The 25,055-nt window shown below is 34.1% G+C and overlaps 2 protein-coding genes across 3 annotated transcripts; both read left to right on the top strand.

Annotated features, from left to right (window-relative positions):
* The first annotated feature begins 1,396 nt into the window (after nucleotides 1-1,396).
* On the top strand, nucleotides 1,397-2,452 carry LOC142504401 (F-box protein At4g18380-like). The gene has a single exon (XM_075617275.1). It carries the CDS (start codon nucleotides 1,397-1,399, stop codon nucleotides 2,450-2,452), a length of 1,056 nt encoding a protein of 351 aa, XP_075473390.1.
* Nucleotides 2,453-13,125: 10,673 nt separating this feature from the next.
* On the top strand, nucleotides 13,126-16,882 carry LOC142555211 (cytochrome P450 94A1-like). 2 transcript variants are annotated; one of them, XM_075665964.1, is made up of 4 exons: nucleotides 13,126-13,268; nucleotides 14,655-15,669; nucleotides 15,776-16,039; nucleotides 16,325-16,882. In XM_075665964.1, the coding sequence occupies exons 2-4, from the start codon at nucleotides 14,700-14,702 to the stop codon at nucleotides 16,666-16,668; spliced, it is 1,578 nt and encodes a 525-aa protein (XP_075522079.1). In that variant the 5' UTR covers nucleotides 13,126-13,268; nucleotides 14,655-14,699; the 3' UTR covers nucleotides 16,669-16,882. The 2 variants fall into 2 exon arrangements, with proteins under 2 accessions (XP_075522079.1, XP_075522078.1); XM_075665963.1 differs by lacking the exon at nucleotides 13,126-13,268 and adding an exon at nucleotides 13,693-14,548.
* Nucleotides 16,883-25,055: the final 8,173 nt, after the last annotated feature.

The raw sequence follows: 25,055 nt of genomic DNA, 5'->3' as shown, positions 1-25,055 counted from the left end.
TAGCCCGTGTCCATCCACCGTCACTAATAGAATATCTCACACCTGGAAAGTGGTTTCTTTCGCTTTCCCCAACACTTGAACCCATGACTTCCAAACTTAAGTACCTAGATTCTTAAAATTTTGGTACCAGTTTCCAAATGTTTCATGAACCAGAAGACAAATCCAGCACATCCGAGTGACAAAGAAATTGATGTCAGTGAATCGAAATCAAGTTAGATAATTCTCTGCGGACAAAGAACAGTTCTCGTGGAGCAAGTTAGTCATCGGAGATTAAGACAAAAAGAACAAGCGCTGTTGGAGAGTTTAGTAGCCATTAGAGCAAAAAATGGAGTGTTGGTCGAATTATTGATCGGTTGAGTTTGCGTCTGCTTTACTTATCATATTTGCTATCAATTCAAAAATAATATTCACTACATACACATTCGAGGGTGCTCAAGCGATTGATTTGATCAAGAAAATCACGTTTTGTTAATTCAACCCAAAAGTTGGCAAAAAAATCCCCCGTAACATTTTTTGCTACATTAACAATTGATTGTCACATATTAGATATTTATTGGTGTGATTTTTTTAAAAAAAAATACGTTGAATTAATACAACAGTTATAATTTGAACATAACAATTATTATTTAGTATAACATTGAATGTTATATAAATTGTTGCACAAGAATTTTCCACCCGAAAGTTCAGAGAGTTTGAGATAGCCGAAATAGTTTAATCATCGACCCTAACAATTCAGTTACCGATCGAAATAATCAGTATTTAATTCACTTTCACTTTGTTGAGCGTTGGTGAAAATTTTGAACGGTTCGAATTTCTCGAGAAAAATTCGATCGATCCAATTTTATAAAATTGATTCGATAGATAATCGAATTAACCAAATGATCACACCAATCCATCCACATATTTAAAAGTTTAACATGACTCAAAACTCTTTCACTCCCCACCAAAATAAAATTTGTGATTAATTAAATTCAAGATCTACAATCTTCTTTAATCATCCCGTATTATATATTTGAACAATCCCATGAACTTTAACAGTGTCGGCCTCAATTTTTTTGGAGATTATAAAAACCAAAAGAGAAAAATTTAAAAGCCCACATTTATTTCCCAAAAAGCCACCTGTCGACCGTTACACGACAAGAAACTCTGATATCTGCTAAAATAGTCATTGGTTTTTCCTGAGTCAACAACGTCACCTCCCACAAAACAAAAACGTGTGAATTTTCCATTCCCCCGCGTCAGCATCTACTTTTTCCACGCATTTCTCGTTCTAGGATTCCTCCTTATCCTCGCCATATTTTCTATATAAATGCGTGATTCATCCGCCAAATACTTGCAAGAATTCGACTAGATTTTCACATTTCAAAAGTTTACAAAAAGGAGCCCAGATTGAAAGATGAGTTGCGGCCAAGAAATTATGAGCTTCGGTTCAGAAAATTTATTTGATCGTTTGCCGGATGAGATCTTGCATTCGGTCTTTAGCAGATTACACGATGCTAAATCTCTGTGTGCATCCATGGCAGTGTGCAGGCGTTTCTGTAGCATAGTTACTCAAGTTGATGAGATCTTTCTTCGAGTCCCTCGGAGAAAACCTGTTATCCAAGCTCATGAAAATGGGCATTGGAGTAGGATTTTCCCCAAGAATCTGTTGGTTAAATCCCTGATTATCAAACCCCTTCGTTTCATTTCTGGATTGATCAAACTGAGGGCCAAGAAAGAGGAGTGTGACTGTGATGGCTGCTCGTATCACGCACCGAATGAGATTCTCAAGCCTTTTGAAGAGATCCGATCGCTTCACGTGAAGATTCCCAGTTATGGCGATGAAAACGTGGGTTCAAAAACGGGGAAGAATCGAGATGTTTGTTCGAATTTGCTGAAATGGAAAGCAGAATTCGGAAGCCAAATGCAGAGCTGCGTTATTCTTGGAGCCAAATCTTACTCGGAAAGCGACAAAATCGAAGAGAATTTGCGTGAAACAGTGTGTGGACCGGATCTGATTTCCGATGAAGAGATGAAATTGAGGGTTGTATGGACGATCTCATGCTTGATCGCAGCATCAGCCAGACATGAATTAATTCGAGAAATTGCGAAAGATCAGAAAAACATCGAAAATGTGGTGATTACAGACGAGAGTGATCAAGGGAAAGTGTACATGAACAGAGGGCAGATTCAAGAGATGAGGAATTCGAAGAAAAAAGGAGACAATCAAGTTCATTCCTTGAGTATGAAAATGTGGTATGTTGAGAAATTGGAGGTACCCAGTTTGCAGAAAGTGATGGAGGGCGCGACAGTGGTGGCGATAAGGCCGTCTTCCGTCGGAGGAGACAGCGGGATGGAGGAGTTGGTGGCGGCGGCGTTTGGTGGGGACGGGGAGGGGAATGTGGTTGGTGAAGCCGTGGGGAGATTGATGGCGGCTAGCAGGTGTTACACGTTGGAAATAACTTCTTTTTGAATGGTCAATTTTTTCCAAATGTAATTGTAAAAGATAATTTATTTTGGTCAAATTATTACAGTGTCTTTGTTCCATTTTTGCAACCTTTGACAAATACATGGTGGGGCAGTCTTTTAAAGAATTTTTGAAGAATGAGAATGAAAATTTCGAAATAATCTTGGTCAAAATTTTATTTTTAAAAAAGATTATCTCCGAATGTATTTAGATGTCATTTTTTACTAAAAAAAAATATTTGATTAAGGTTATTCTCCTAACTAGAATTCTCATAAATTATATCTGAAAATAAAAAAAGAATTTTATTTCCAAAAATATAGCCATTTCATGAAATGTAATGTCTCAATTTAATCATATAATAAATCAATAATAAGCATTAATAATTGAGTAAAGCAAAGCATAATAAACAGACATAAAAACAAGGCAAAAATTTGTGTGAGACGGTCTTACATATCGTATTTTATAAGACGAATATCTTATTTGGGTCTCATCCATGAAAAATTATTACTTTTTATGCTAAGAGTATTACTTTTAAATTGTGAATATCAGTAGGGTTGACCCGTCTCACAAATAAATATTCGTGAGACCGTCTCACAAGAGACCTACTCTAAAAACAATAATGAAATGAGGTATAAACAAGCTCTTAATTAATTAAATTAGGAAAAACAATCTTTATTTTAATATATGAGCCAACCAATTTCAAATCTACAAGGATTTCATTTTTATTAACGCTATCTACATAAAGAGAGTTGACACAATTTCTTATCATTTTTTTCTTTGTATTTAAAAAGAAAATCAATATTTGCTTTAAAAAATGCAAAAGTTCCCATGTTGTTCAAGGCACGAGTCATGAATAGGTTACTTATGTATCAATTTTTCTTTTTTCTTTTTTTAATGAAATTAATGCTAAAACTATATAGATATCCATCTATACATTCCAAATTTCAAAATTATATAATTTATACCTATAACATATGGAATTTAATTTTTTTTTTGGGATAATAGTAAGTAATCAATGACTCCAAAGATTTGTTTAGGTGTTAAAAAAGAAAAAAAAAAGGTAAAAATACATCAACTCGGAGTTATACGAAAGATATCGATAAATATTTTAGGAATAAGTCTTTTGTGAAACGGTCTCACGAATCTTTATCTGTGAGACCGGTTAACCCTACCGATATTCACAATAAAAAGTAATACTCTTAGCATAAAAAGTAATACTTTTTCATGGATAACCCAAATAAGATATCTGTCTCACAAAATACGATCTGTGAGACCGTCTCACATAAATTTTTGTCATATTTTAGTTGCGACAGTAGAATAACGCTGAAAGAAATAATTGATAATTTAAATGATGTGAAACGAGAAAATCAAAATTACAATAATTTTGTTGAATAACTTGATTTGTCTGTGAATGAAAATGAAAAATTAAAATAAAGTTATTCGAACTCTTATGCTGAACAAATTCAATGAAAAAAATAAATGGATACTGTCTCTCTAATTGATGAAAAGATCAATAAAAATAATTTCCGAAACATGCATGATAAACAAGTATATTGGGTGTGCATAACATATGTATAAAAGTGTTAAAATTTAAATATATTATTTGTGTATTCAAGTTAGAAGGTCAAATGATTCTAAGTTTCACATTCTTGTCTTTTAGGAAAGATTTCACTACTTTGAGTTATACAATCTTATATATTGTACTAATCGACTCTACATGACGTGAGACTCTCAATTGAAACTCATGGCGCACACACTCGATCAATTTGATTGTAAGTCACAACTAATGTATTATTCAATTATACAGACAACACGACTTATAATATGCTGCTACTATAACCACTCTTCTTCCACTTAAATCAAACTGGCGAGAATGTTGAGATTAGGTGCATCAATAAATGTTGCAAGGTGACTGTAAGGCCCGAGAATTTTATTCTATTAATCTGAAATGATTTGGGGATAATTGATATGATCATAGACGGAAAGGATCGGACCGGGAAAGACGAGATAATGCATGAAAATGCGCGAGACGTGCAGTATGCACATTGAGCCACTCGTCCTTTTGCATGTGCGTGGATGTATATATATATATATATATATATATATATATATATATACCTTACAATTCTTCAAAAACAAGGAAACGAAGGAAAGAATCGTGAAGAAAGATTCAGAGAAGCTCCGAAAATCCTTACGTCTTTTGTGAGAAATCCGTCCGTCCGATTTTGAATCCGACTTCGGTATTGAGTTCCTATCGACGTAGACTACAACTGAACGTAATTTTTACTACGTTTTGATATGATTTGAAATTATGGTATTGTCAGAATCTGATATGATTCATATATGATGTTCTTGTCATGTTAGACATCGTATAATCGAAACCGGACTGGAGAACCGATACCATATGCAATTGTTATGATTTTCGGAGTTGTTTTGGAATCGATTTGATATCAGAATTGAATTATTACCGATTATGAGATGTTAGAATTGATATCTGACTGAGATGATATTGCTGGGTATATTGAGACTATGACATTGTGCTGTTGAAACAGAATTTGATTTAATTCTGATTATATCCAGTATTGTTTGAGTGGTGTATTGATACCGTACCCTCGATATTATTATTGTCAGATTGAGCATTGACAGGCTTTGAGTTCGAGACTTCGACAGAGTCAGAGTATCAGAAAGAAAGGTATAAATTAATGTTGAGTTGGGATTGCACAACTCGAGTGAGGTTTGAATCGAGTCTCCCTAAATCACATACTTAGTTATTACATTGATATTTGTAATTGATGAGATTGATGTTTGTAGTCTATTGATTTATAGCCACTGCATGTATTGACTACTGATACGCTAGTCATCGGCTGATTCGCCTAGTTACTGTATGCATGTATTGACTGCTGATTCGCTAGTAATTGGCTGATTCGCCAAGTTACCGGCTGATTCATCTGGCTATCGGCTGATACGCCTAGTCCCTGACTGATTCGTCTAATTATTGGCTGATTCGCTTAATTACTGGCTGATTCGTCTAGTTATTGGCTGATTCGCTTAATTCTTGACTGATTCGTCAATTCTGCGGCTGTTTCGCCCAGACACTGGATATATGAATTATATCGATGTCGTTTAGGGTTGATTCATTCCTATCGACTGAGATTCGATATAACTATCAATATCCAGACATTGGGATCCCTAGGTTAGAGGTTGAGTCGAGTCTGAGACGACGCGTTGTTTGAGTCGAGTCTGTGATGACTAGTTGATTTACAGTTTTGATATCATACATGTTTGTTGATTGGCTGCATGTGAATGATATTTGTTATATGCTTTTGTATATGTTTTCATATGATTGCATGTTTACATTGTTTATACTGGGATTTATTCTCACCGGAGTTATCCGGCTGTTGTCTTGTTTTGTATGTGTGCATGACAACAGGTGGGACAGATTCAGGGTCGAGGAGATGAAGGAAAGATCGTGATTAGAGTGGAGGCTCCGGACTTGGATTAGAGATAGTGTTGGACACTTGATATTAGTTATTAAACCTTAGTTGAATAAATGTATGCAATACAGGACTTGCACTTTTATACTGAGATGTATATATGTTTTATTTCACTACGTTCCGCATTTTAAAAAAAAAAATTGTTAGACCCTATTTATCTTAATTGATAATTAAATCCCAAAGATGATTAAGATGATGATTAGCGTCCGGGTCCCCACAGTGACCATTGACGATATTTGATAAACTGATATAGACTAATATATTATAGAATTTTGTTTTATTTTTCAGACAATAGATATTTATGATAAGAACTCTATATATAATATTAGTATCTAAAAGAGTTTATTTTCTAAGAAATTAAACTCAGGTTTCCATATCTTGTAGGATTCATCGTATGAATAATCAAAGATAGCTGTTGTGCAACATGCGTGAAAAAAGAGAGAGACACCGCGGGAGAATTAAAGATTTATGTCGAAGAACCAAGGGCTCAAGCCAAGACATTGTGTTGTATTGTCATGAAGTGCTGAAGACACGCAGACATAACACCTAATTATAGTACCGATTAGTGTGTTGTTCATCATAATGATTCTCGACTTCACAAAAGCTGCGTCCGTAATTTTGATTATTTAGTTTGATAAGTCTTATTTATTTACGTAAAGTTTTGTGTGTCGAAATATTCCGCTGCATGTTGTGTTAGATGTGACTGTTGGGGAAAACCAATAAACTGCAGAATCCATGATGATAAATCATCAAGAATTTGATTGAAAACTTAAGCGGAAGCGTACCTCTGAAGTCATAATCCTGAATTTTTTAGAACGAGACTTGATCTTCCAGATCTACTCGCTCTTTCCTTGAGAGAATCCTTTAGTTTTTCTTCAGAACTATTTTCTTAATGGGGGAAGAGAATAGTGAAAGTGATAACGCGAGATCTGGGGACCATGACCCATATTTATAGATAATGTTTATCAATATCTTCTGATATTTCTGTTTTAGCCCATCATTAAAACAGAAATTACACTTATGTCTCTACACATTAAAGGCCCACAACCCATTAGATACATTAAAGCCCAATAACACAAAACATTAATTGATCACTTTATTTTGGACTTAACTTAATAGACAACTCACAATATATAATTATTCACATATAAGCCCATATAAATAAATTGATCCAACAATCTCTCACTTGGGCTATATGTGCAACTTTATAATTATGTTTGTAAAAATAACCTTATGAGCTCAAAATTGTTGTCACTCCGAAATGTATCTATAACCAATCTGGTCCATCAATCACATCAACATAGGATCAAAGCAGTCTTCGCTACAATCAAGGTAACTAGACCCATCAATGGTCATATATGCCAACACAACTGAATGACATGGATCATGAAGTGGATGTGTAGCATGAAAATTTCATGCAATGTGATCGTAACATGCCTATTTCAAACTGGTCCTCTCTTAACCTTATTGAGATCAAACTTTAAATCATAATCAGAGTGTGACTTAACTTGAAATTTATTTCTGCAGAAAATAAATTTATATAACTGTAACTGAAAATGTCTACAACTGAAAAGCATTTAAAACAACAAACTCCCACTAAAACTGAACTTCCTCAATTGACATAACACCCATACTAGCAATGTGCTCATGAAACTGTTTGGGTGGTAGTCCCTTAGTAAGCGGATCCGCAACCATGGAGTTTGTACCGATACGCTCAATACACAACTTTCCACTCCGAATTTTTTCTTTAACAACCAGAAACTTGATGTCAATGTGTTTTGACTTCGTCGAGCTCCTATTGTTATTGGAATACATAACTGCTGATTTATTGTCACAGTGTAATCTTAGTGGCCTTTCAATGCCATCAACAATGCGCATTCCCGTGACAAAATTTTGCAGCCATATTCCATGATTGGATGCCTCATAACAAGCTACAAACTCAGCTGCCATGGTTGAAGAAGCTATAAGAGACTGTTTAGCATTCTTCCAGGAAATGACACATCCAGCAAGGACATAGATTTAGCCCGACGTAGATTTCATACTATGTTGGCATCCAGCAAAATCGGAGTCAGTATACCCAATGATCTCAAGCTGATCCAACCTCCGATATATGAGCATGTAATCTTTTGTTCTCTGTAGGTACCGTAAAACCCTTTTGACTGCTTTCCAATGTTCCACTCCTGGATTACTTAAATATCGTCCCAATATTCCTGTCACGCGCGCAATATCTGGACGTGTACAAACCTGAGCATACATCAGACTCCCCACTGCAGATGCAATGGAACCTTCTGCATTTCTTTTTCCTCAAAATCATTCTTTGGGCATTATTTGAGACTAAATTTGTCTCCCTTAGCCACAGGGGTATCTGTTGGCTTACAATCTTGCATCCCGTATCGCTTGAGGACTTTCTCTATATAGCCTTTCTGAGATAATCCAAGAATACCCCGAGAACGATCCCGATGTATCTGAATACCCAGTACAAAAGATGCATCACCAAGATCTTTCATCTCAAAATTCTTAGCTAGAAATCTCTTGGTTTCATGCAACAACTCTATATCATTGCTAGCGAGTAGAATGTCATCAACATATAAAACCAGAAAAATATTCTTACTCCCACTGAACTTATGGTACACACAATCATCGACCAAATTCATCTCAAAACCAAACGAGACGATGACTTGATGAAATTTGAAATACCATTCCACATTGCCTTTCGAATCCTTCTTGGTTTTAAATATCCATTTGCAACCAATGGGCTTCGTACCTTTAGGCAATGGGACAAGATCTCATACGTCATTGTCCTTCATGGACTTTATCTCCTCATTCATGGCATCATTCCACTTTTGAGAGTTAAAACTTTCCATGGCTTGACGGAAGTTAATAGGATCATCCTCCATCAATCCAATGTCTGCCTCATGTTTTTGAAGAAATACAATGTAATCATTTGGCAATGCATTTCTCCGCTCTCTAGTGGATCTCCTTAATGGCATAGGTTCTGGAGGTGCTTGAGTTTGTTCATCTGGGATGGGAGGATCTCTGATATTGTCTTCCTGTATTGTGTCTTGGTCAAAGTGAGGAATATGATCCTGATCCATGTCCAAGACACCTGTGGGAATATTTACATATTCCTCTTCAAAGACAATATCTCTTACTTTATCCCCCCCCCCCCCCGCAAACTCAACATCCTCAAAGAACCGGGCATTTCCTGACTCAAAAATCGACTTACTCGTGGGATCATAAAACTTGTACCCCCTGGATCTTTCAGAGTATCCAATAAAATAACAACTAACCATCCTTGAGTCCAGTTTTTTTTCATTAGGCTTGTAAGGCCTTGCCTGAGCTGGACATCCCCAAACGTGCAGATGCTTAAGACTGGGCTTTTTTTTTACCCCGTCCAAAGTCCATAAGGGGTTTTGGTCGCTACCTTAGTTGGAACCCTGTTAAGGATATATGCTGCGGTCTTTAGTGCTTCTCCCCACAGTGATTCTGGTAAGGTAGAATGACTTATTATACTCCTCACCATGTCCTTAAGCGTTCTGTTTCGTCTTTCAGCAACACCATTCATACTGGGCGAACCCGGCATAGTGTACTGTGGGACGATACCGCATTCCTCCAGGAATCTAGCAAAAGGTCCTGGACGTTGTTCACCTGAACCGTCATATCTACCATAGTATTCACCACCACGGTCAGATCTAACGCTTTTAATCTTTAAGCCAAGTTGATTTTCAATTTCAGCTTTATAGTTTTTGAACACATTCAATGACTGTGCCTTTTCATGAATTAGATAAATGAAGCCATATCTTGAAAAATCGTCTGTGAACATTATAAAATATTGTTGACCATTCCAAGAAGCCGAAGGGAATGGTCCACAAATATCAGTATGTATAAGTTCTAAGACGCCTGAACACCTATTAGCTTCAAATCTCCTTTTGTTGGTTTGTTTTCCCTTTATACAATTAACACAATTGTTAAAATCTGTGTAATCTAAAGGTTCGAGAATTTCGTCTGACACGAGTCTCCTTATTCTCTTTTCAGATATATGACCCAATCTTTTGTGCCATAACGCAGCTGAATTCTCACTGGTTAATTTTCTTTTAGTGCCTCTACTTGTTTGCAGGGATTCATTAAATAAAGTAATAAAACATCCAAAGAATAAAGATTATCGTATCCTGATAAAGAACCAGAACCAACCAATTTTGAATCGAGAAACAAACTGAATATTTCATTTCCAAAAGAACAAGAATAACCAAATTTGTCCAATGCAGAAATGGAAATCAAATTCCGTCTAAAATACGGCACAACAAATGTTTCATAAAGATCCAAATATATTCAAGTCTTTAACAATAATCTAAATTTTCCTATTGCCTCAATTTCAACTTTGTTGCCGTCACCAACATAGATGAATCTTTCAGCATCACTTGATTTTCGGCAATCCATGCAACCATGCATAGACACACTGATGTGAGATTGTTGCCCCAGAATCTATCCACCACGTGTGTCTAGGCACTGAATCAGAACAAATCATATTCAGAAGCATACCTTTCTTAGCACGCCAAGCGTGATAATTATTGCACTGCTTCTTCATATGCCTATCACTGCCACAGAAAAAACAACCAGAACTTTGAGAATCACTAGGATTCTTCTGTTGTTTCTTCGGAGACTGTGTATCCGCAGCTTCCTTATTCTTTCGTTTCTTTCCTTTATCCTTCGAGGTAGAGGCATAATGAGAACTTTCTGTCATTGTCTTGCTTCAACCTTTTCTCTTCCTGGACACAGTGCGAGATGAGCTCATTCAGAGACCAAGTCTCTTTCTGACAGTTATAGCTCACCTTGAACTGGTTAAACTGAGGAGGAAGAGATATCAAAACCAGATGCACCAGGAAGTCCTCAGAGAGGTCAAGCTTCAGTGCTTTCAACCTTGAAGCAAGATGAGACATTTCCATAATGTACTCCCTGATGTTGCCCTTACCTCTGTACCTCATTGAAACGAGGCTTGCCAAAAGTGTACCAATTTCAGACTTTTCACTTTTAGCATACCTCTTTTCGAGGTCTTGAAGGAAAGCCTTAGCCGTAGCAATGTCGCTAGACATTGTGCCCCTGAATGTTTCTGGAATGGCCCTCTTCATGATCATCATACACATGCGATTCGATCTCTCCCACCTCTTCAAACTCCCTCTTTTCATCAGAGGTACTCTTATCGGTAATGGCGGGAGGAGAGTCAACCCTTATCGCAAGGTCCAAATCCATGACTCCGAGAACTATCAATAAATTCTCTTGCCACGATTTAAAATTAGAGCCATTTAACATAGGAATAGAATTTATATTGGAATGAATATTTGCAGGAGTCAAATCTGAATAGAGAACAAAAAACAAAGCATACATGCTCAACCAAATATCCAAATAAAATAATCAATGAATTCAAATAATGTAAACCCTCATAAACAAAATATCGAGCACTCCATTAATGTTTCATCTTTGGACAAAAGATTAACTTGTAAGTGATATCATGGCGCAGTAGTCAAACACTGATAGTAACTATCATGTCAAATAACAACCTTCCTTTGGGCCGATTTATTATTCACATGAAAAACCGAACAACTATCACATGTTTACCATATGTGATTATATTAAATATTAACCTTTCTTTGGGCCGATCAATATTCATATAAATCACATGTACCCAAAATCCTTTTGTATTTCAAAATAAAATTAATTTCCATAAAAGATGTCACTTTGGCGACATTTTATTTCAATTAATCAATTTTAAAAATACATATAACCTTGTCATTATTTGAATTAATGAATATTTAACCTTAAACGAATAAACCTGAACCTGGAAATTTTTTTTTAATTTTCGGAAATTCCGTACGGGTCGGGTCGACCCGGTTCCGTACGACCCGACCCGAATCCGTATCTTTTTTTTATCCTGAATTTTCGATTTTCTCTAAAATATTTTGTTGAACAAAACTGGAAGGAAAATCGAAATCTTATACCAAATTTTTTTTAAAATTTACAACCAAATCTTTTTACCAAAACTGAAACTTTAAAAGATTTGGTTTTCAACCAAAATATTTTCCAGATCTGAAACCATATCAAAATATTTTCAGATCTAAATCAAAATAATTTTCAGATCTGAAACCATATCAAAATATTTTCAGATCTGAAAACATATCAATATATTTTCCAGATCTGGAGCCATATCAAAAAAATTTTCAGATTTAAAACATAACAGAAAAGTTTTAAACAAAATTTTCTTTTCCAGATCTGGATCCAAATAATATGCAAAACTTTAAACAAATCTTAAGGATTCAAACATGACTGGCTCTGATACCACTTGTTGGGGAAAACCCATAAACCGCAGAATCCATCATGATAAATCATCAAGAATTTGATTGAAAACTTAAGCGGAAGCGTACCTGAAGCCATAATCCTGAATTCTTTAGAACGTGTCTTGATCTTCCAGATCTACGCGCTCTTTCCTTGAGAGAATTCTTTAGTTTCTCTTCAGAACTATTTTCTTAATGGGGAAGAGAATAGTGAAAGTGATAACGCGAGATCTGGGGACCATGACCCATATTTATAGATAATGTTTATCAATATCTTCTGATATTTCTGTTTTAGCTCATAATAAAAACAAAAATTACACTTATGTCTCTACACATTAAAGGCCCACAACCCAGTAGATAAATTAAAGCTCAATAACCCGAAACATTAATTGATCACTTTATTTTGGGCTTAACTTAATAGACAACCCACAACACATAATTATTCACGTATAAGATTGATCCAACAGTGACAACATAGTACACAACACCTCACTTTGACGTCATACAGTATACTCTTTGAATGATTCGGTAGACATAAGTGTGAGTACTTAAATCACTAAGATTTCTATGTTAAAAGCGAGATGCACTGACATGGTGTGTGAGTTCTCTTGGTCAACTCTACTTTTCTTTTTTGCATATCTCTGCTGTTTATACCAAAATTTCCGATAATCATAATTTGACTTTCCTGCACTTCCATCTGTATGTCTGAAACACACTTATCTCTGCATCTTTATTTAATTAATGATATTGTTTCATTAAATATATATTGTTATTAAATTATGATTTTCTCACTATAATATAGTAAGTCCACTTACGATCGTCTACATATAATAAAAAAACAATTCTAGAAAATCAAATATGAGATTCAGTCGCATTTAATTTTTTTTTAAAAAAAACTATATTTGATAAAATATAATAATTAACCCTATCTAATCCAAAGCAAGAAGCGAAATCCCGGCACCACTTGATTTTTGGGCAGCAGTCTTCATCTTCAACCAACAGGTTCCATCAAATATTTCTTTCACACACTGATTTCCATGTGCATGTTTTACTTGTATTCTCATCAAGAATCAATGGATGGATTTTGGTTGTTTGAATCAGATGCAAATTTCAGAACTCATCTGTTTTTCTTGATTTCCTTTCTGGGTTACGGTTTCTTAAAATTTCAAATGATTCCCATCACTCGAAAGTTTAAATCACATCGCATGCTTTTATTGTATATCTGCTCATATTTTATTTTTTTTGGCTTTTGACATTGAATCTCTCGATCCTTGGATATATACTTTTTGGGAATTTGATGAGCCTTTTCAGAAGCTCAGAGTATTATGTTTTAAGATATTGAAGCAGTGTACCTATCCTGAACTGTTAGTTCTTTCTTTAAGATTAATGTTTTTTAGATATGAGTTTTAAGTTTGTCTTAAATATAAGTTTCATGATATATGTTGTAATTTTTTAATATGATCAATTGGAGCTTGAAGAACTTTGTTGATGTATTTTTATTTTAATATATAATTCTTTTTGTAGTTTTATCATTATGTGATGGATTATTTGTTAATTTTATTTAAAACAAAGATATATTTTGTTATATAAATTCAGTTGAAGACATTTTCTGTTATATTTTTCTCCAACATGTATATTAGGCTACTCGTGATCGAATTTTGGTTATACATCTTTAGGACTTTTTTGGTTATACATGTTTTGGATTGATTGAATCATTGCTTGTTATTAATTAAATTTGTTAATAAAACTAAATGTAGGTTATTGATTAAAATGCTATTTTATCATGAATATTTTGTCAAAGAAAATTTATGATCTATATTTATTTTGGTCCACCCTAATCCTGTGTGTTGAGGTATGATACCTACGGTGCAATATCGTATATCAAGATTCTCGTGTCATTTACCGAGGTTATTGGTTTGCTTAGCAATGTGTCGAGGTTCATTTTCAAGATATCATAATCCCCTTATTTTGCTTGTTATGCTTTCATTTCAGTTGTGTCGTTAATATGTGTCGATTCATTCCATATTAACTCTTATTTCAAAACTTTTTTGTGATCATAAAACTTGTATCAATCGTGATTCTTGTGGTTGATAGCACGACATATCCAATGTCTTTGTTTGTGCACTCAAGCACAATCAAAATAAAGTATTGTCTCATTCGAATATTTTTCATAAATTTTCTCATCAAATATATCATGACAAATCGACCAACGTTTTAGCATGGGATAGATATATGTGGAACTTCCCAGATCCATTTCCATCCACAATGCATTTAATGACTAGGTAAGTTGCAAAAGAACTGTTTTAGGAGTTCCATAGGAACTTTTTGCCGTTTAAACATAGGATAGATATATGTGGAACTCCCCCTCAAATCTTTGTCTTCTTCCAGGCTTTGATTTGCGACGAAGTAATGTGCTGACGAGTTGGCAGTGTGATGGATCTCAGTGTGGCTTCTCTATGCTTCATTACTTTGATTTTCTATGTTCTGTGGGTGATATACTTCCTCTTCCGTCGTCACTACACTGTTCGTTACAGTAAGAACCCGACCCCTCAATCATACCCTCTCATTGGAAATCTTGTAGGCTTACTCTACAATCGCCATCGCTTCCATGACTGGGTTACCGACTTACTCTCCGCATCACCATCCCTCACTATCCAAGCGAACTTCTTTCTTGGCCTCTCACATGTAATTTGCACGGCTGATCCTGCTAATCTTGACCACCTCCTCCGTTCCAATTTCTCCAACTATGTGAAAGGCTCTCGATTCCAGTCTGTCCTCAATGAACTGCTCGGAAATGGGATCTTTAATGTGGATGGTGAAATCTGGTTCACTCAACGCAAGATTGCCAGCCACCAGTTCAACACCAAATCCCTTAAGCATTTCATATCAGATACAGTTCAATCCCAGCTTTCGAAACGGTTGATTCCTTACTTATCCTTTGCCTGTGAGAATGGAGAAGTGATCGATCTTCAAGATGTTCTTAGTAAGTTCGCCTTTGATAATGTATGTAACATTGCTTTTGGTGTCGATCCTTCATCTTTGGACTTGCAAAAGAATGGCTTTCATTCCTCGAGCTCCTCCTTTTTTCATGCATTTGATTATGCTGTGGACCACAGTTCAAGCAGGTTCATGCATCCATTACCTTTATTATGGAAAATCAAAAGGTCACTTGGCATAGGAAGCGAAAGACAATTCAGAGAAGCGATTAGAATTATCGATAGCTTTGCAATGAATATCATTAGACTGAAAGAGCAAAGTTGTCAAATTGGAGATATAAACGAGAAAGATTCTCCTCAAGATTTGCTGTCAAGGTTTATGTATTCGTCCTCAAACCTGAAGTTTCACGATGAAGATGATAAAAGGAAATTCTTGAGGGATATAGTGATCAGCTTCGTGCTTGCAGGTACGCAAAAAAAAAAATGCTTTGGATATATTAAATCGACACCTCCCTAGTTTATGCCAAATTATAGAAATTCACTCTCGAGGATTGAAAATGTACTTCGATGCAGGCAAAGATACAACCTCAACAGCACTAACTTGGTTCTTCTGGTTGATTGCTGGCCATCCTCGGTGTGAGCGCTTAATCTATAACGAATTTTCAGGAGCATCTCCTGATGAATTACCTGGAATTTTTAGCTACAAGATGCTGAAAGAATTCAATTACCTGCATGCTGCTTTGACCGAGTCTCTACGGCTATTTCCTCCTGTACCAATCAATTCAAGATTAACCATGTCAGACGACATTTTAAGAAGTGGCACATTTGTGGGCAAAGGTTTGTGTGAAAATCTTGGATAGTAAGATTAGGCTGAATATGGAAAAAAGCGTGAAACATGGTTTGGTTATGGTCTATATTCATAGATAAATGCTTAGATGCCTAGAACTCGTTACTTTTCCATTTAATTTACAATACGATGGCTAACCACAAAGGATTATATTGGGATGATGTGGTAGAGTACCTTAATCCTACTAGAAACGATAAAATCGTATCTAATTTTGTTTCGCCATTATCCTGAAAATATTAATGTTCGTTACAGCTATCATATTTGATTCCTAACAGGCTGGTTCGCTGACTACTCGGCCTATGCGATGGGGAGAATGGAGAGATTGTGGGGTGCTAATTGCCGAGAGTTTCTGCCGGAGAGATGGTTGGATGAAAATGGAGTTTTTCAAGCTTGTGATCAATTCAAGTTTCCGGTTTTTCATTGTGGACCGCGTATATGTCTTGGGAAGGACATGGCTTATGTGCAGATGAAGTCTGTTGCTGCAGCTATAATATATGGATTTGAGGTTGTTGCTGTTGATGGGGGTGGACTTCCTGAGAGGATTTCGAATCCACCGTATATTTTGTCGCTTATTCTGAAGATGAAAGGGGGCTTTCCTGTGAGGTTGATAAGGAGATGATGGCTCAAGGCCGCTGTATTAGTATTGTTCTTGTAAGTTGCTCTAATGTATATCCAACCTCCCTTGGATATAGCAAAATGGGGATGTCAAATGTAGGATAAGTAAATTTGAAGTAGATTTCAAAGTTCTCAACTTAAATTCATTATGCATATTTGGACAAATAATTTATGTTGGTATGTCAATTTCATCTTTTCCTCCTATATATTTTTACATACATTTTCAAAGTGTTTCAAAATTAAAATAGGTCTCATGTCACGGTCCGTGAGACGAGTTGATCCAATTTCATTTATGTCGTGAAAAGTAATACTTTCGATATAAAAAAAATTAAAATTTTTCATAAGTCGGGATGGAGATCATTTCACAAAATTAGATCGACGATCTTATATGAGTTTTTATATTGAAAGAATTGTCAATTACATATTATCTCAAATCAAATATATTTTAAATATAAATCCCATGAAATCCAAATATACCAATCTATCCGTAAACACAGCCAAAATTTATTTATGCTTTTAAGAGAACTAGCATGAAGTACGTGCGATGCACGTTGACACTAATTATATATAATATGAATTATATAGAAAGTTAAAAATTCGATCTCAAAAACCTATCTTATTAGCAAATGATAATAAACATAACATATAGAAAACATTATGGATTGAAAAAAACCCAAAAAAATGTTTATCCATCCACACACTAAATATTAGGAAGAGTAACAAAAAAAAGACAATTTAGATGAAGATGAAATGATACAGAATATATAGATAACACATCATATATCAAATTAAATTTATAGTTTGACCACAATCATCTACTATCATTCCAACATCTCACAAAATTATATCTTATAAATAAATAGTAAGTACAATAAGGGAAAAATGGATGACACAACATTTTGAAAATAGAAAGAAAACGACAACCAAACAAATAAATAAAATGAATTGTTCTCTCTTTCTTTTGCACTTAATCATATGCAATTTTTTGAGAGAAATTTGATGCCAAAACTCTGATACCAAATGCAATTTCAAGAAAATATCAAAATTTTCAATCTTAAGCCCTTAATAATTTACAAAACAACAATTGCAATAAAGTTGAGCCTTTGTGAGTTTCAAAGAAATTAAAAAGAGAAATAAATGTTATAGAATGAAATTTTTTTTTTAAAAAAATTAAATAGAATGAAATATGACATAATTAAATATTATAATGAAAGAAAAAAGGGAAGAAAATCAAAAGCTCATAAACATAACCATAAAATATTGTTAATTAGTATTAATTACTAATTAATTGACTAAATGTGAAATTATCACATATGTTACTTGACGATAAAATAAGTAAACATGTGAAGGATAATTATGTCAATTCACAATCGAAAAACTTTTCAATTATCTACACTTTTATTATGCAATTCATTGAGAGAAACTTGATGCCAAAACTATGATACCAAATGTAATTTAAAGAAAATATCAAAATTTTCTATCTTAAGCCCTTAATAATTTACAAATACTCCAAACAACAATTGCAATAAAGTGGAGCCTTTGTGAGTTTCAAAGAAATTAAAAAGAGAAAAAATGGTTATAGAATGAAATAAATTTTTTAAAAAAAATGAAATAGAATGAAAGATGATATAATTAAATATTATAATGAAAGAACGACGAGAGAAGAAAGACAAAAGCACATAACAATAACCATAAAATATGGTTAATTATTATTAATTAATTGATTAAATTTGAAATAGTCACGTATGTTAGTTGATACAACATATATGTTACTTGATAATGAAAGTAAATAAACATGTGAAAGGTAACTATGTCCGTTCACAATTGAAATTTTTTTTCATTATCCACACTTTTATTATGCAATTCTTTGAGAAAAACTTGATGCCAAAACTATGATACCAAATGCAATTTAAAGAAAATATCAAAATTTTCAATCATAAACCTTTAACAATTTACAAATACCCTAAACAACAATTGTAATAAGGTGGAGCTTTTGTGAGTTTCAAAAAAATTAAAGAGAGAAAAATTGGTTATAGAATGAATTAATTTTTTTTAAAAAAATGAAATAGAATGAAGTATGACATAATTAAATATTATAATGAAAGAAAGACGAGAGAAGAAAGTCAAAAATACATAACCATAACCATAAAATGTGGTTAATTAGTATTAATTAATTGACTAAATGTGAAATTACCATATATGTTACATGATAATAAAAATAAGTTAACATGTGAAGAGTAATTATGTCTGTTCACAATCGAAAAACTTTTCTATTATCCACACTTTTATAGGTACTAGCATGAAGTACGTGCGATGCACGTTGACACTAATTATATATAATAGGTGATACCCAATGGATGAGCCCATCAAGATCCGGCCCATATCTATGGCCCACAGGTGAAGGGCCCATGACAAGCCCATGCATTCTCCTATAAATACCAGGTTTGAGCGTATGATTATTCATTTACTATATTGTTTTTAGCAGCACCCTTAGCTGCTCCCCCCATATATTCTCAGTCACTGACTTGAGCGTCGGAGAGGCTCCGCCAGGACACCCTCCTGGCCCCCTTCTAACGGTCTTCTTCGTGATTTCAGACTCAGGACAATTTCAAAACCCTGCGTCTGTACTAGTGACGCTTGTCGGAATCGGACCCTAAATTTCCCGTGAACATCAATATGAATTATATAGAAAGTTAAAAATTCATTCTCAAAAACATATCTTATTAGCAAATTATAACAAACATAACATATAGAAAACAATATGGATTGAAAAAAACTCAAAAAAAAAAAATGTTTATCCATCCACACATTAAATAGTTAGGAAAAGTAACAAAAAAAGACAATTTAAATGAAGATGAAATGAGGCAGAATATATAGATAATACATCATATGTCAATTCAAATTTATAGTTTGACCATAATTATCTACTATCATTCCAACATCTCACTAAATGTATATCTTAAAAATAAATAGTAAGTATAATAAGGAAAAAATAGATGACACATCACTTTGAAAATAGAAAGAAGACGACAACCAAATAAATAAATAAAATGAATTGTTCCCTCTTTCTTTTGTAGTTACTCATATACAATCCTTTGAGAGAAATTTGATGCTAAAACTATGATACCAAATGCAATTTCAAGAAAATATCAAAATTTTCAATCTTAAGCCCTTAATAATTTACAAAACAACAATTGCAATAAAGTTGAACATGTATGAGTTTTAAAGAAATTAAAAAGAGAAATAAAGATTATATAATGAAATAATTTTTTTAAAAAATGAGATAGAATGAAATATGACATAATTAAATATTATAATGAAAGAAAGGTAAGAGAAGAAAGTCAAAAACACATAAATGTAACCATAAAATATGATTAATTATTATTAACTATTAATTAATTGACTAAATGTGAAATTACCACATATGTTACTTGATGATGAAAATAAGTAAACATGTGAAGGGTAATTATGTCATTCACAATCGGAAAACTTTTCCATTATCTACACTCTTATTATGTAATTCTTTTAGATAAATTTGATGCCAAAACTATGATACCAAATGCAATTTAAATGAAATATCAAAATTTTCAATCATAAGCCCTTAATAATTTACAAATACTTCAAACAAGAATTGCAATAAGTTGGAGCCTTTGTGAGTGTAACGCCCCATATTTGACGATTGTGCTCACTGTATCAAGACGAGTCTTTTCCAGCGTACTTATGTCCTCACTCACACGCACCCTTGGGAAACTTCCCAGGAGATCACCCATCCCAAAATCAACATAGTCCAATTCCACCACGAAGCCAACATGCGTTAAATCAAATAATTTCTTATTTCATATCGTCATGCAGGTAACATCATACTGAATCATATAAAGCATATAAACTTACAAGTTGATGCTTGACGACTGATCTTTCTGGCGCTGATGGTGGCACAACCCTTTACAGGACCTTTGCTCTGATACCAACTGAAACGTCTGCTTATTCGTTTTCTTAAAATGTACTAGAAATTTTTTTTTTCAAACCTCACATAGCATCGGTCGAATTGCATACACAAGCATAAAATATTTTTGACATCATTTTAAAATAAATCAACCAACCACTTTACCCAATCTAAAAATAACATTTGAAAAGTATACCTCATACTAAACCTCTCAAAATCTCTCAAAAAACATAACTAGAATGTCGTAAAAATCTTTAACTTAAATCATAAACTTAAATGCGGAAATAGAAGCGCTGGTCCTCGGGTTATGTGCACCTTCAGTCCAGTCAAGTCAACCATCAAGACCTCCATAAACATTATTATCATAATCACCTACATCAATCACACCTAGTGAGTCTAAAGACTCAACACGTCATACCTTTGATAACAAGTAATACATAATACAGTTAACATATAACGGTGAAAAATACTTGCACTTAAAATATCATTTTCATGAGGATGCATAAACTTAACTTAAATATTTCCGTAAATATTTTCATGATGCATAAAAACATTTTCAAAAGACATAAACATATCACTTAAACATATTCATATTCATGTCCATATTCGTATTTATATTCATGTTCGTGTTCATGTTCGTGTTTGTTGAATTCAGATCGTTGATTGTGACTTTCATATACGTGTTAGGCGATGGATCCATCTACATGTAACCACAGTACTGGGCGGTGACGGACACCAGCAACACTCTCACCGGTCAACTGGGCCCTGGCCTTACGTATTAACATATCATCATATACATATACATATCCGTATCCGAGGAAACACGTTCGTCGGGCTCCCACTGGGACCATAACCCTCACGATATCTCCAACATATCATCGTGTTAGTCACAATCCTTTCACATCCTTCAACATGTTATCATCACTTAATAAAAATCATGCATATAACATTTTTCATTTTAAACCAAGCATGCAACATGTCTTTTAACGTTATCGTTTCATCATAAAAATCCATAGACATTTAAAATGAACATTTTAACATTTTAAATCATAAACATTTAAAATAAACATTTTGACATAAAAATCCTTAAACGTATAAAATTTCATAATCATTTTAAAATAACATTTTGGCATATGAAATCATAAAAGCATCCATAAACATTTAAAATATTCATGTTAGCATATAAAACAATCTTTAGGACACTGCCATGACGTTTACTAATTTCTAGGTGTAAAATGATCGTTTTACCCCTAGACGTAAAATTTCTCGTTTTTGACATAATTATTTAAGCCTACAAGAATTTTCTCATATTTTTATTTAGCTTAAATCGGTGACTTTTAAATTAATCAATAAATGTAACATATTAATGCGTTTTAATCCCGAATTAAACCAAACCTTAATATAAAATTCCAAAATTGAAAACTTAGACTTATAATAATTATTTAAGCTTAAATATATTTTTTCATAATTTTATGAAGCTTAAACTAGGCTATTCAATTAATTCGTTAATTAGCGTTTAGTGCGGCAATTAAATCCCGATCAAATCCAAAACTCGTTATTTTGATCCCAAATTTTAAACATAACATTTTTATGATTTATTATACCCTTCCAAGTCATGAGCCACACCCGTGGACCCATGGATTCATTTTTAGGTTTAAAAATCTCATTTTTGACCCTTAACCAAACACACCGAGCCATCTCCTAATTTACTCGAGCCACGCCCGCGCCACCTTGAGCCAAAACCTAGCCAACCCATCTAGGGACCCTCCTGACCAAGCCCAGCCCGTAAAACCAGCCTGTCCCGCTCAAAAAGCTCCTGGAACTCGACCCATATTTCTGCACGTTTGAGTGTGTGCGCTTCCTTGTAGGTCTAGGACTCCTAACCCAACTAGGACTCTCCCAGCCGAGCCACCACCGAGCCCATCCCTGACCAGCCCTTCTAGGCACCCCCCCTGGACCCTTAGAACCCATAGGACCTGAACCTAAGTTCCAAAACCGAACCCACCAACCAGCAACACAAACTGGCCGAGAAACCCCCTTAGCATGGAGTCTACGTTTTTGCTGCTAGGGTCCAAACCACCGAGGCAACCCTTGAACCAGACCCTCAAGCACCATCTTAGGACCCTAAAGAGTCGACCTAGCCGAGCCCAGAACCCCCTGGCCAAGCCCCTTCTTCCCTGCACCAGCTGCTGTACCTGCGCAGCTTCTCTTGTAACTTACGGGTTGGAGTCCTAGCTTGCTAGGACTCCTTCCCAGCCTCTTGTCTCGAGTTCTAGCGTGGCTAGGACTCTTCCCTTGACCCTCCCACGTCCCTGGCTCGCCCTATAACCAAGCCAACACCAAGCCCAGCCGTGAAGACCACACAACCGAACTCTATACTTCCATTGACAGCATGATGTTTTCCAATGGTTTCCAATTCGTGTGTGATGTCTTGGTGGTGTTTTAGGAGTCTAAGTTCATGTAAAACAATGTCTAAACATGTCCTAATCATGGCAGCCCCTTTAACACATATAAAACATGATTTTGGAATTCAAAAACACAAATTTAGAACACCTAGGCATGTAGTTACGAAAATTCAACTTGTGTGCTATGTTTTTCCTTAAAAATCATGCATAAACAATAACTATGGTGTGATGATGAGTAAAGAAAGAATATGGCGTGCCTTTGCGTTTTAAACGCACGAATAAAAGTTGACGATTTGCGAAGAACGGGGCAAGACCTTGGCTAGAATTTTCCTTGCAAAACTCTCGATTTTTCCCTTCAGTTATTGTAGATGTGTGTGTCGTGTGTTGGGGTGGGGGAGAGTTTTCTGAATTTTTAATGAGTGTGGGGCGTGAGTTGAGTGTGGGGATGGGTTTTTAATATATTTTATAGTTAATTAATTACTAATTAGGCTTAGGCCATTAAGCATATAATTAGGCCCATTTAAGCTCATTAATGATTAATTAAAATATTAAAAATAACTTTGCTTAAATAAGTTTGTGAATTTATTAGCCGGGTTGCCAAGACGTTTGCATTTTTGTTGAAAAACCAACACCGATAAAATTACGTCCCGGCGTATAAAATCACTGCAAAAACCCCATATTTTCAAAAATAAGAAAAAGCATCACTCATACTTTAAATAATTAAAAACAATTATTTAATAAAAACATTTTCTATTTTTCAGCACTCGGTCTTCGTTCCTCGATTGCAACTCGAATATCCCTTTTAAAAATACAATTTTAATGCAATCATGTAGAAAAATATATTTTAAACGTATAAATATGCACAACATAATTAATTCATGCAATTAAAACATTTAATTAAAATACAAAGAATTTAATAATTGCATGCATGTGGTTCGCGTGGACCTTTAAATTTTCGGGGCGTTACAGTGAGTTTCAAAGAAATTAAAGAGATAAAAAATGGTTATATAATGAAATAAATTTTTTCTTTTAAATGAAATATAATGAAATATGATATAATTAAATATTATAATGAAAGAAAGACGAGAGAAGAAAGTCAAAAGCACAAAACCATAACCATAAAATGTGGTTAGTTACTATTAATTAATTGACTAAATATGAAATCATCACATATGTTACTTGATACAACATATGTTACTTGATAATGAACGTAAATAAACATGTGAAGGTTAATTATGTCCGTTCACAATTGGAAAACTTTTCCATTATCCACACTTTTATTATGAAAATTCATTGAGAGAAACTTGATGCCAAAACTATGATACCAAATGCAATTTAAAGAAAATATCAAAATTTTCTATCATAAGCCCTTAATAATTTACAAATACTCCAAACAACAATTGCAATAAGGTGGAGCCTTTGTGAGTTTCAAAGAAATTAAAAAGAGAAAAATGGTTATAGAATGAAATAATTTTTTTTTTAAAAATGAAATAGAATGAAATATGACATAATTAAATATTATAATGAAAGAAATACTAGAGAAGAAAGTCAAAAGCACATAACCATAATCAAAAAATGTGGTTAATTAGTATTAATTAATTGACTAAATTTGAAATCATCACATATGTTACTTGATACAACATATATTACTTGATAATGAAGGTAAATAAATATGTGAAGGGTAATTATGTCCGTTCACAATTGAAAAACTATTCCATTATCCACACTTTTATTATGCAAATTCATTGATAGAAACTTGATGCCAAAACTATGATACCAAATGCAATTTAAAGAAAATATTAAAATTGTTAATCATAAACCCTTAACAATTTACAAATACTCTAAACAACAATTATAATAAGGTGGAGCTTTTGTAAGTTTCAAAAAAATTAAAGAGAGAAAAATTGGTTATAGAATGTGTTGTGCCTAATATTTCAGAAGCCCAAAACAAATTCAACAGATGAAAGCCAATTGTTATGTCCAGAACTCAAAGAAGCCCAAAATTCGGCCCAAGTGAAATTGCAGTTGGCCCAATGAATCAAC

The sequence above is a fragment of the Primulina tabacum genome, chromosome 9 (genome assembly GCF_025594145.1).
Source record: "Primulina tabacum isolate GXHZ01 chromosome 9, ASM2559414v2, whole genome shotgun sequence".
Taxonomy (NCBI): domain Eukaryota; kingdom Viridiplantae; phylum Streptophyta; class Magnoliopsida; order Lamiales; family Gesneriaceae; genus Primulina; species Primulina tabacum.
This window is presented reverse-complemented; position numbering and strand designations above follow the sequence as displayed.

What these genes read in the sequence shown, in the direction of transcription:
- LOC142504401 (XM_075617275.1), top strand. Translation starts at nt 1,397, where the DNA reads ATGAGTTGCGGCCAAGAAATTATGAGCTTCGGTTCAGAAAATTTATTT.
- LOC142555211 (XM_075665964.1), top strand. Translation starts at nt 14,700, where the DNA reads ATGGATCTCAGTGTGGCTTCTCTATGCTTCATTACTTTGATTTTCTAT. An exon ending in GATCAGCTTCGTGCTTGCAG is followed by an intron (nt 15,670 to 15,775) that starts GTACGCAAAAAA and finishes ACTTCGATGCAG; the next exon opens with GCAAAGATACAACCTCAACA. An exon ending in TGGCACATTTGTGGGCAAAG is followed by an intron (nt 16,040 to 16,324) that starts GTTTGTGTGAAA and finishes GATTCCTAACAG; the next exon opens with GCTGGTTCGCTGACTACTCG.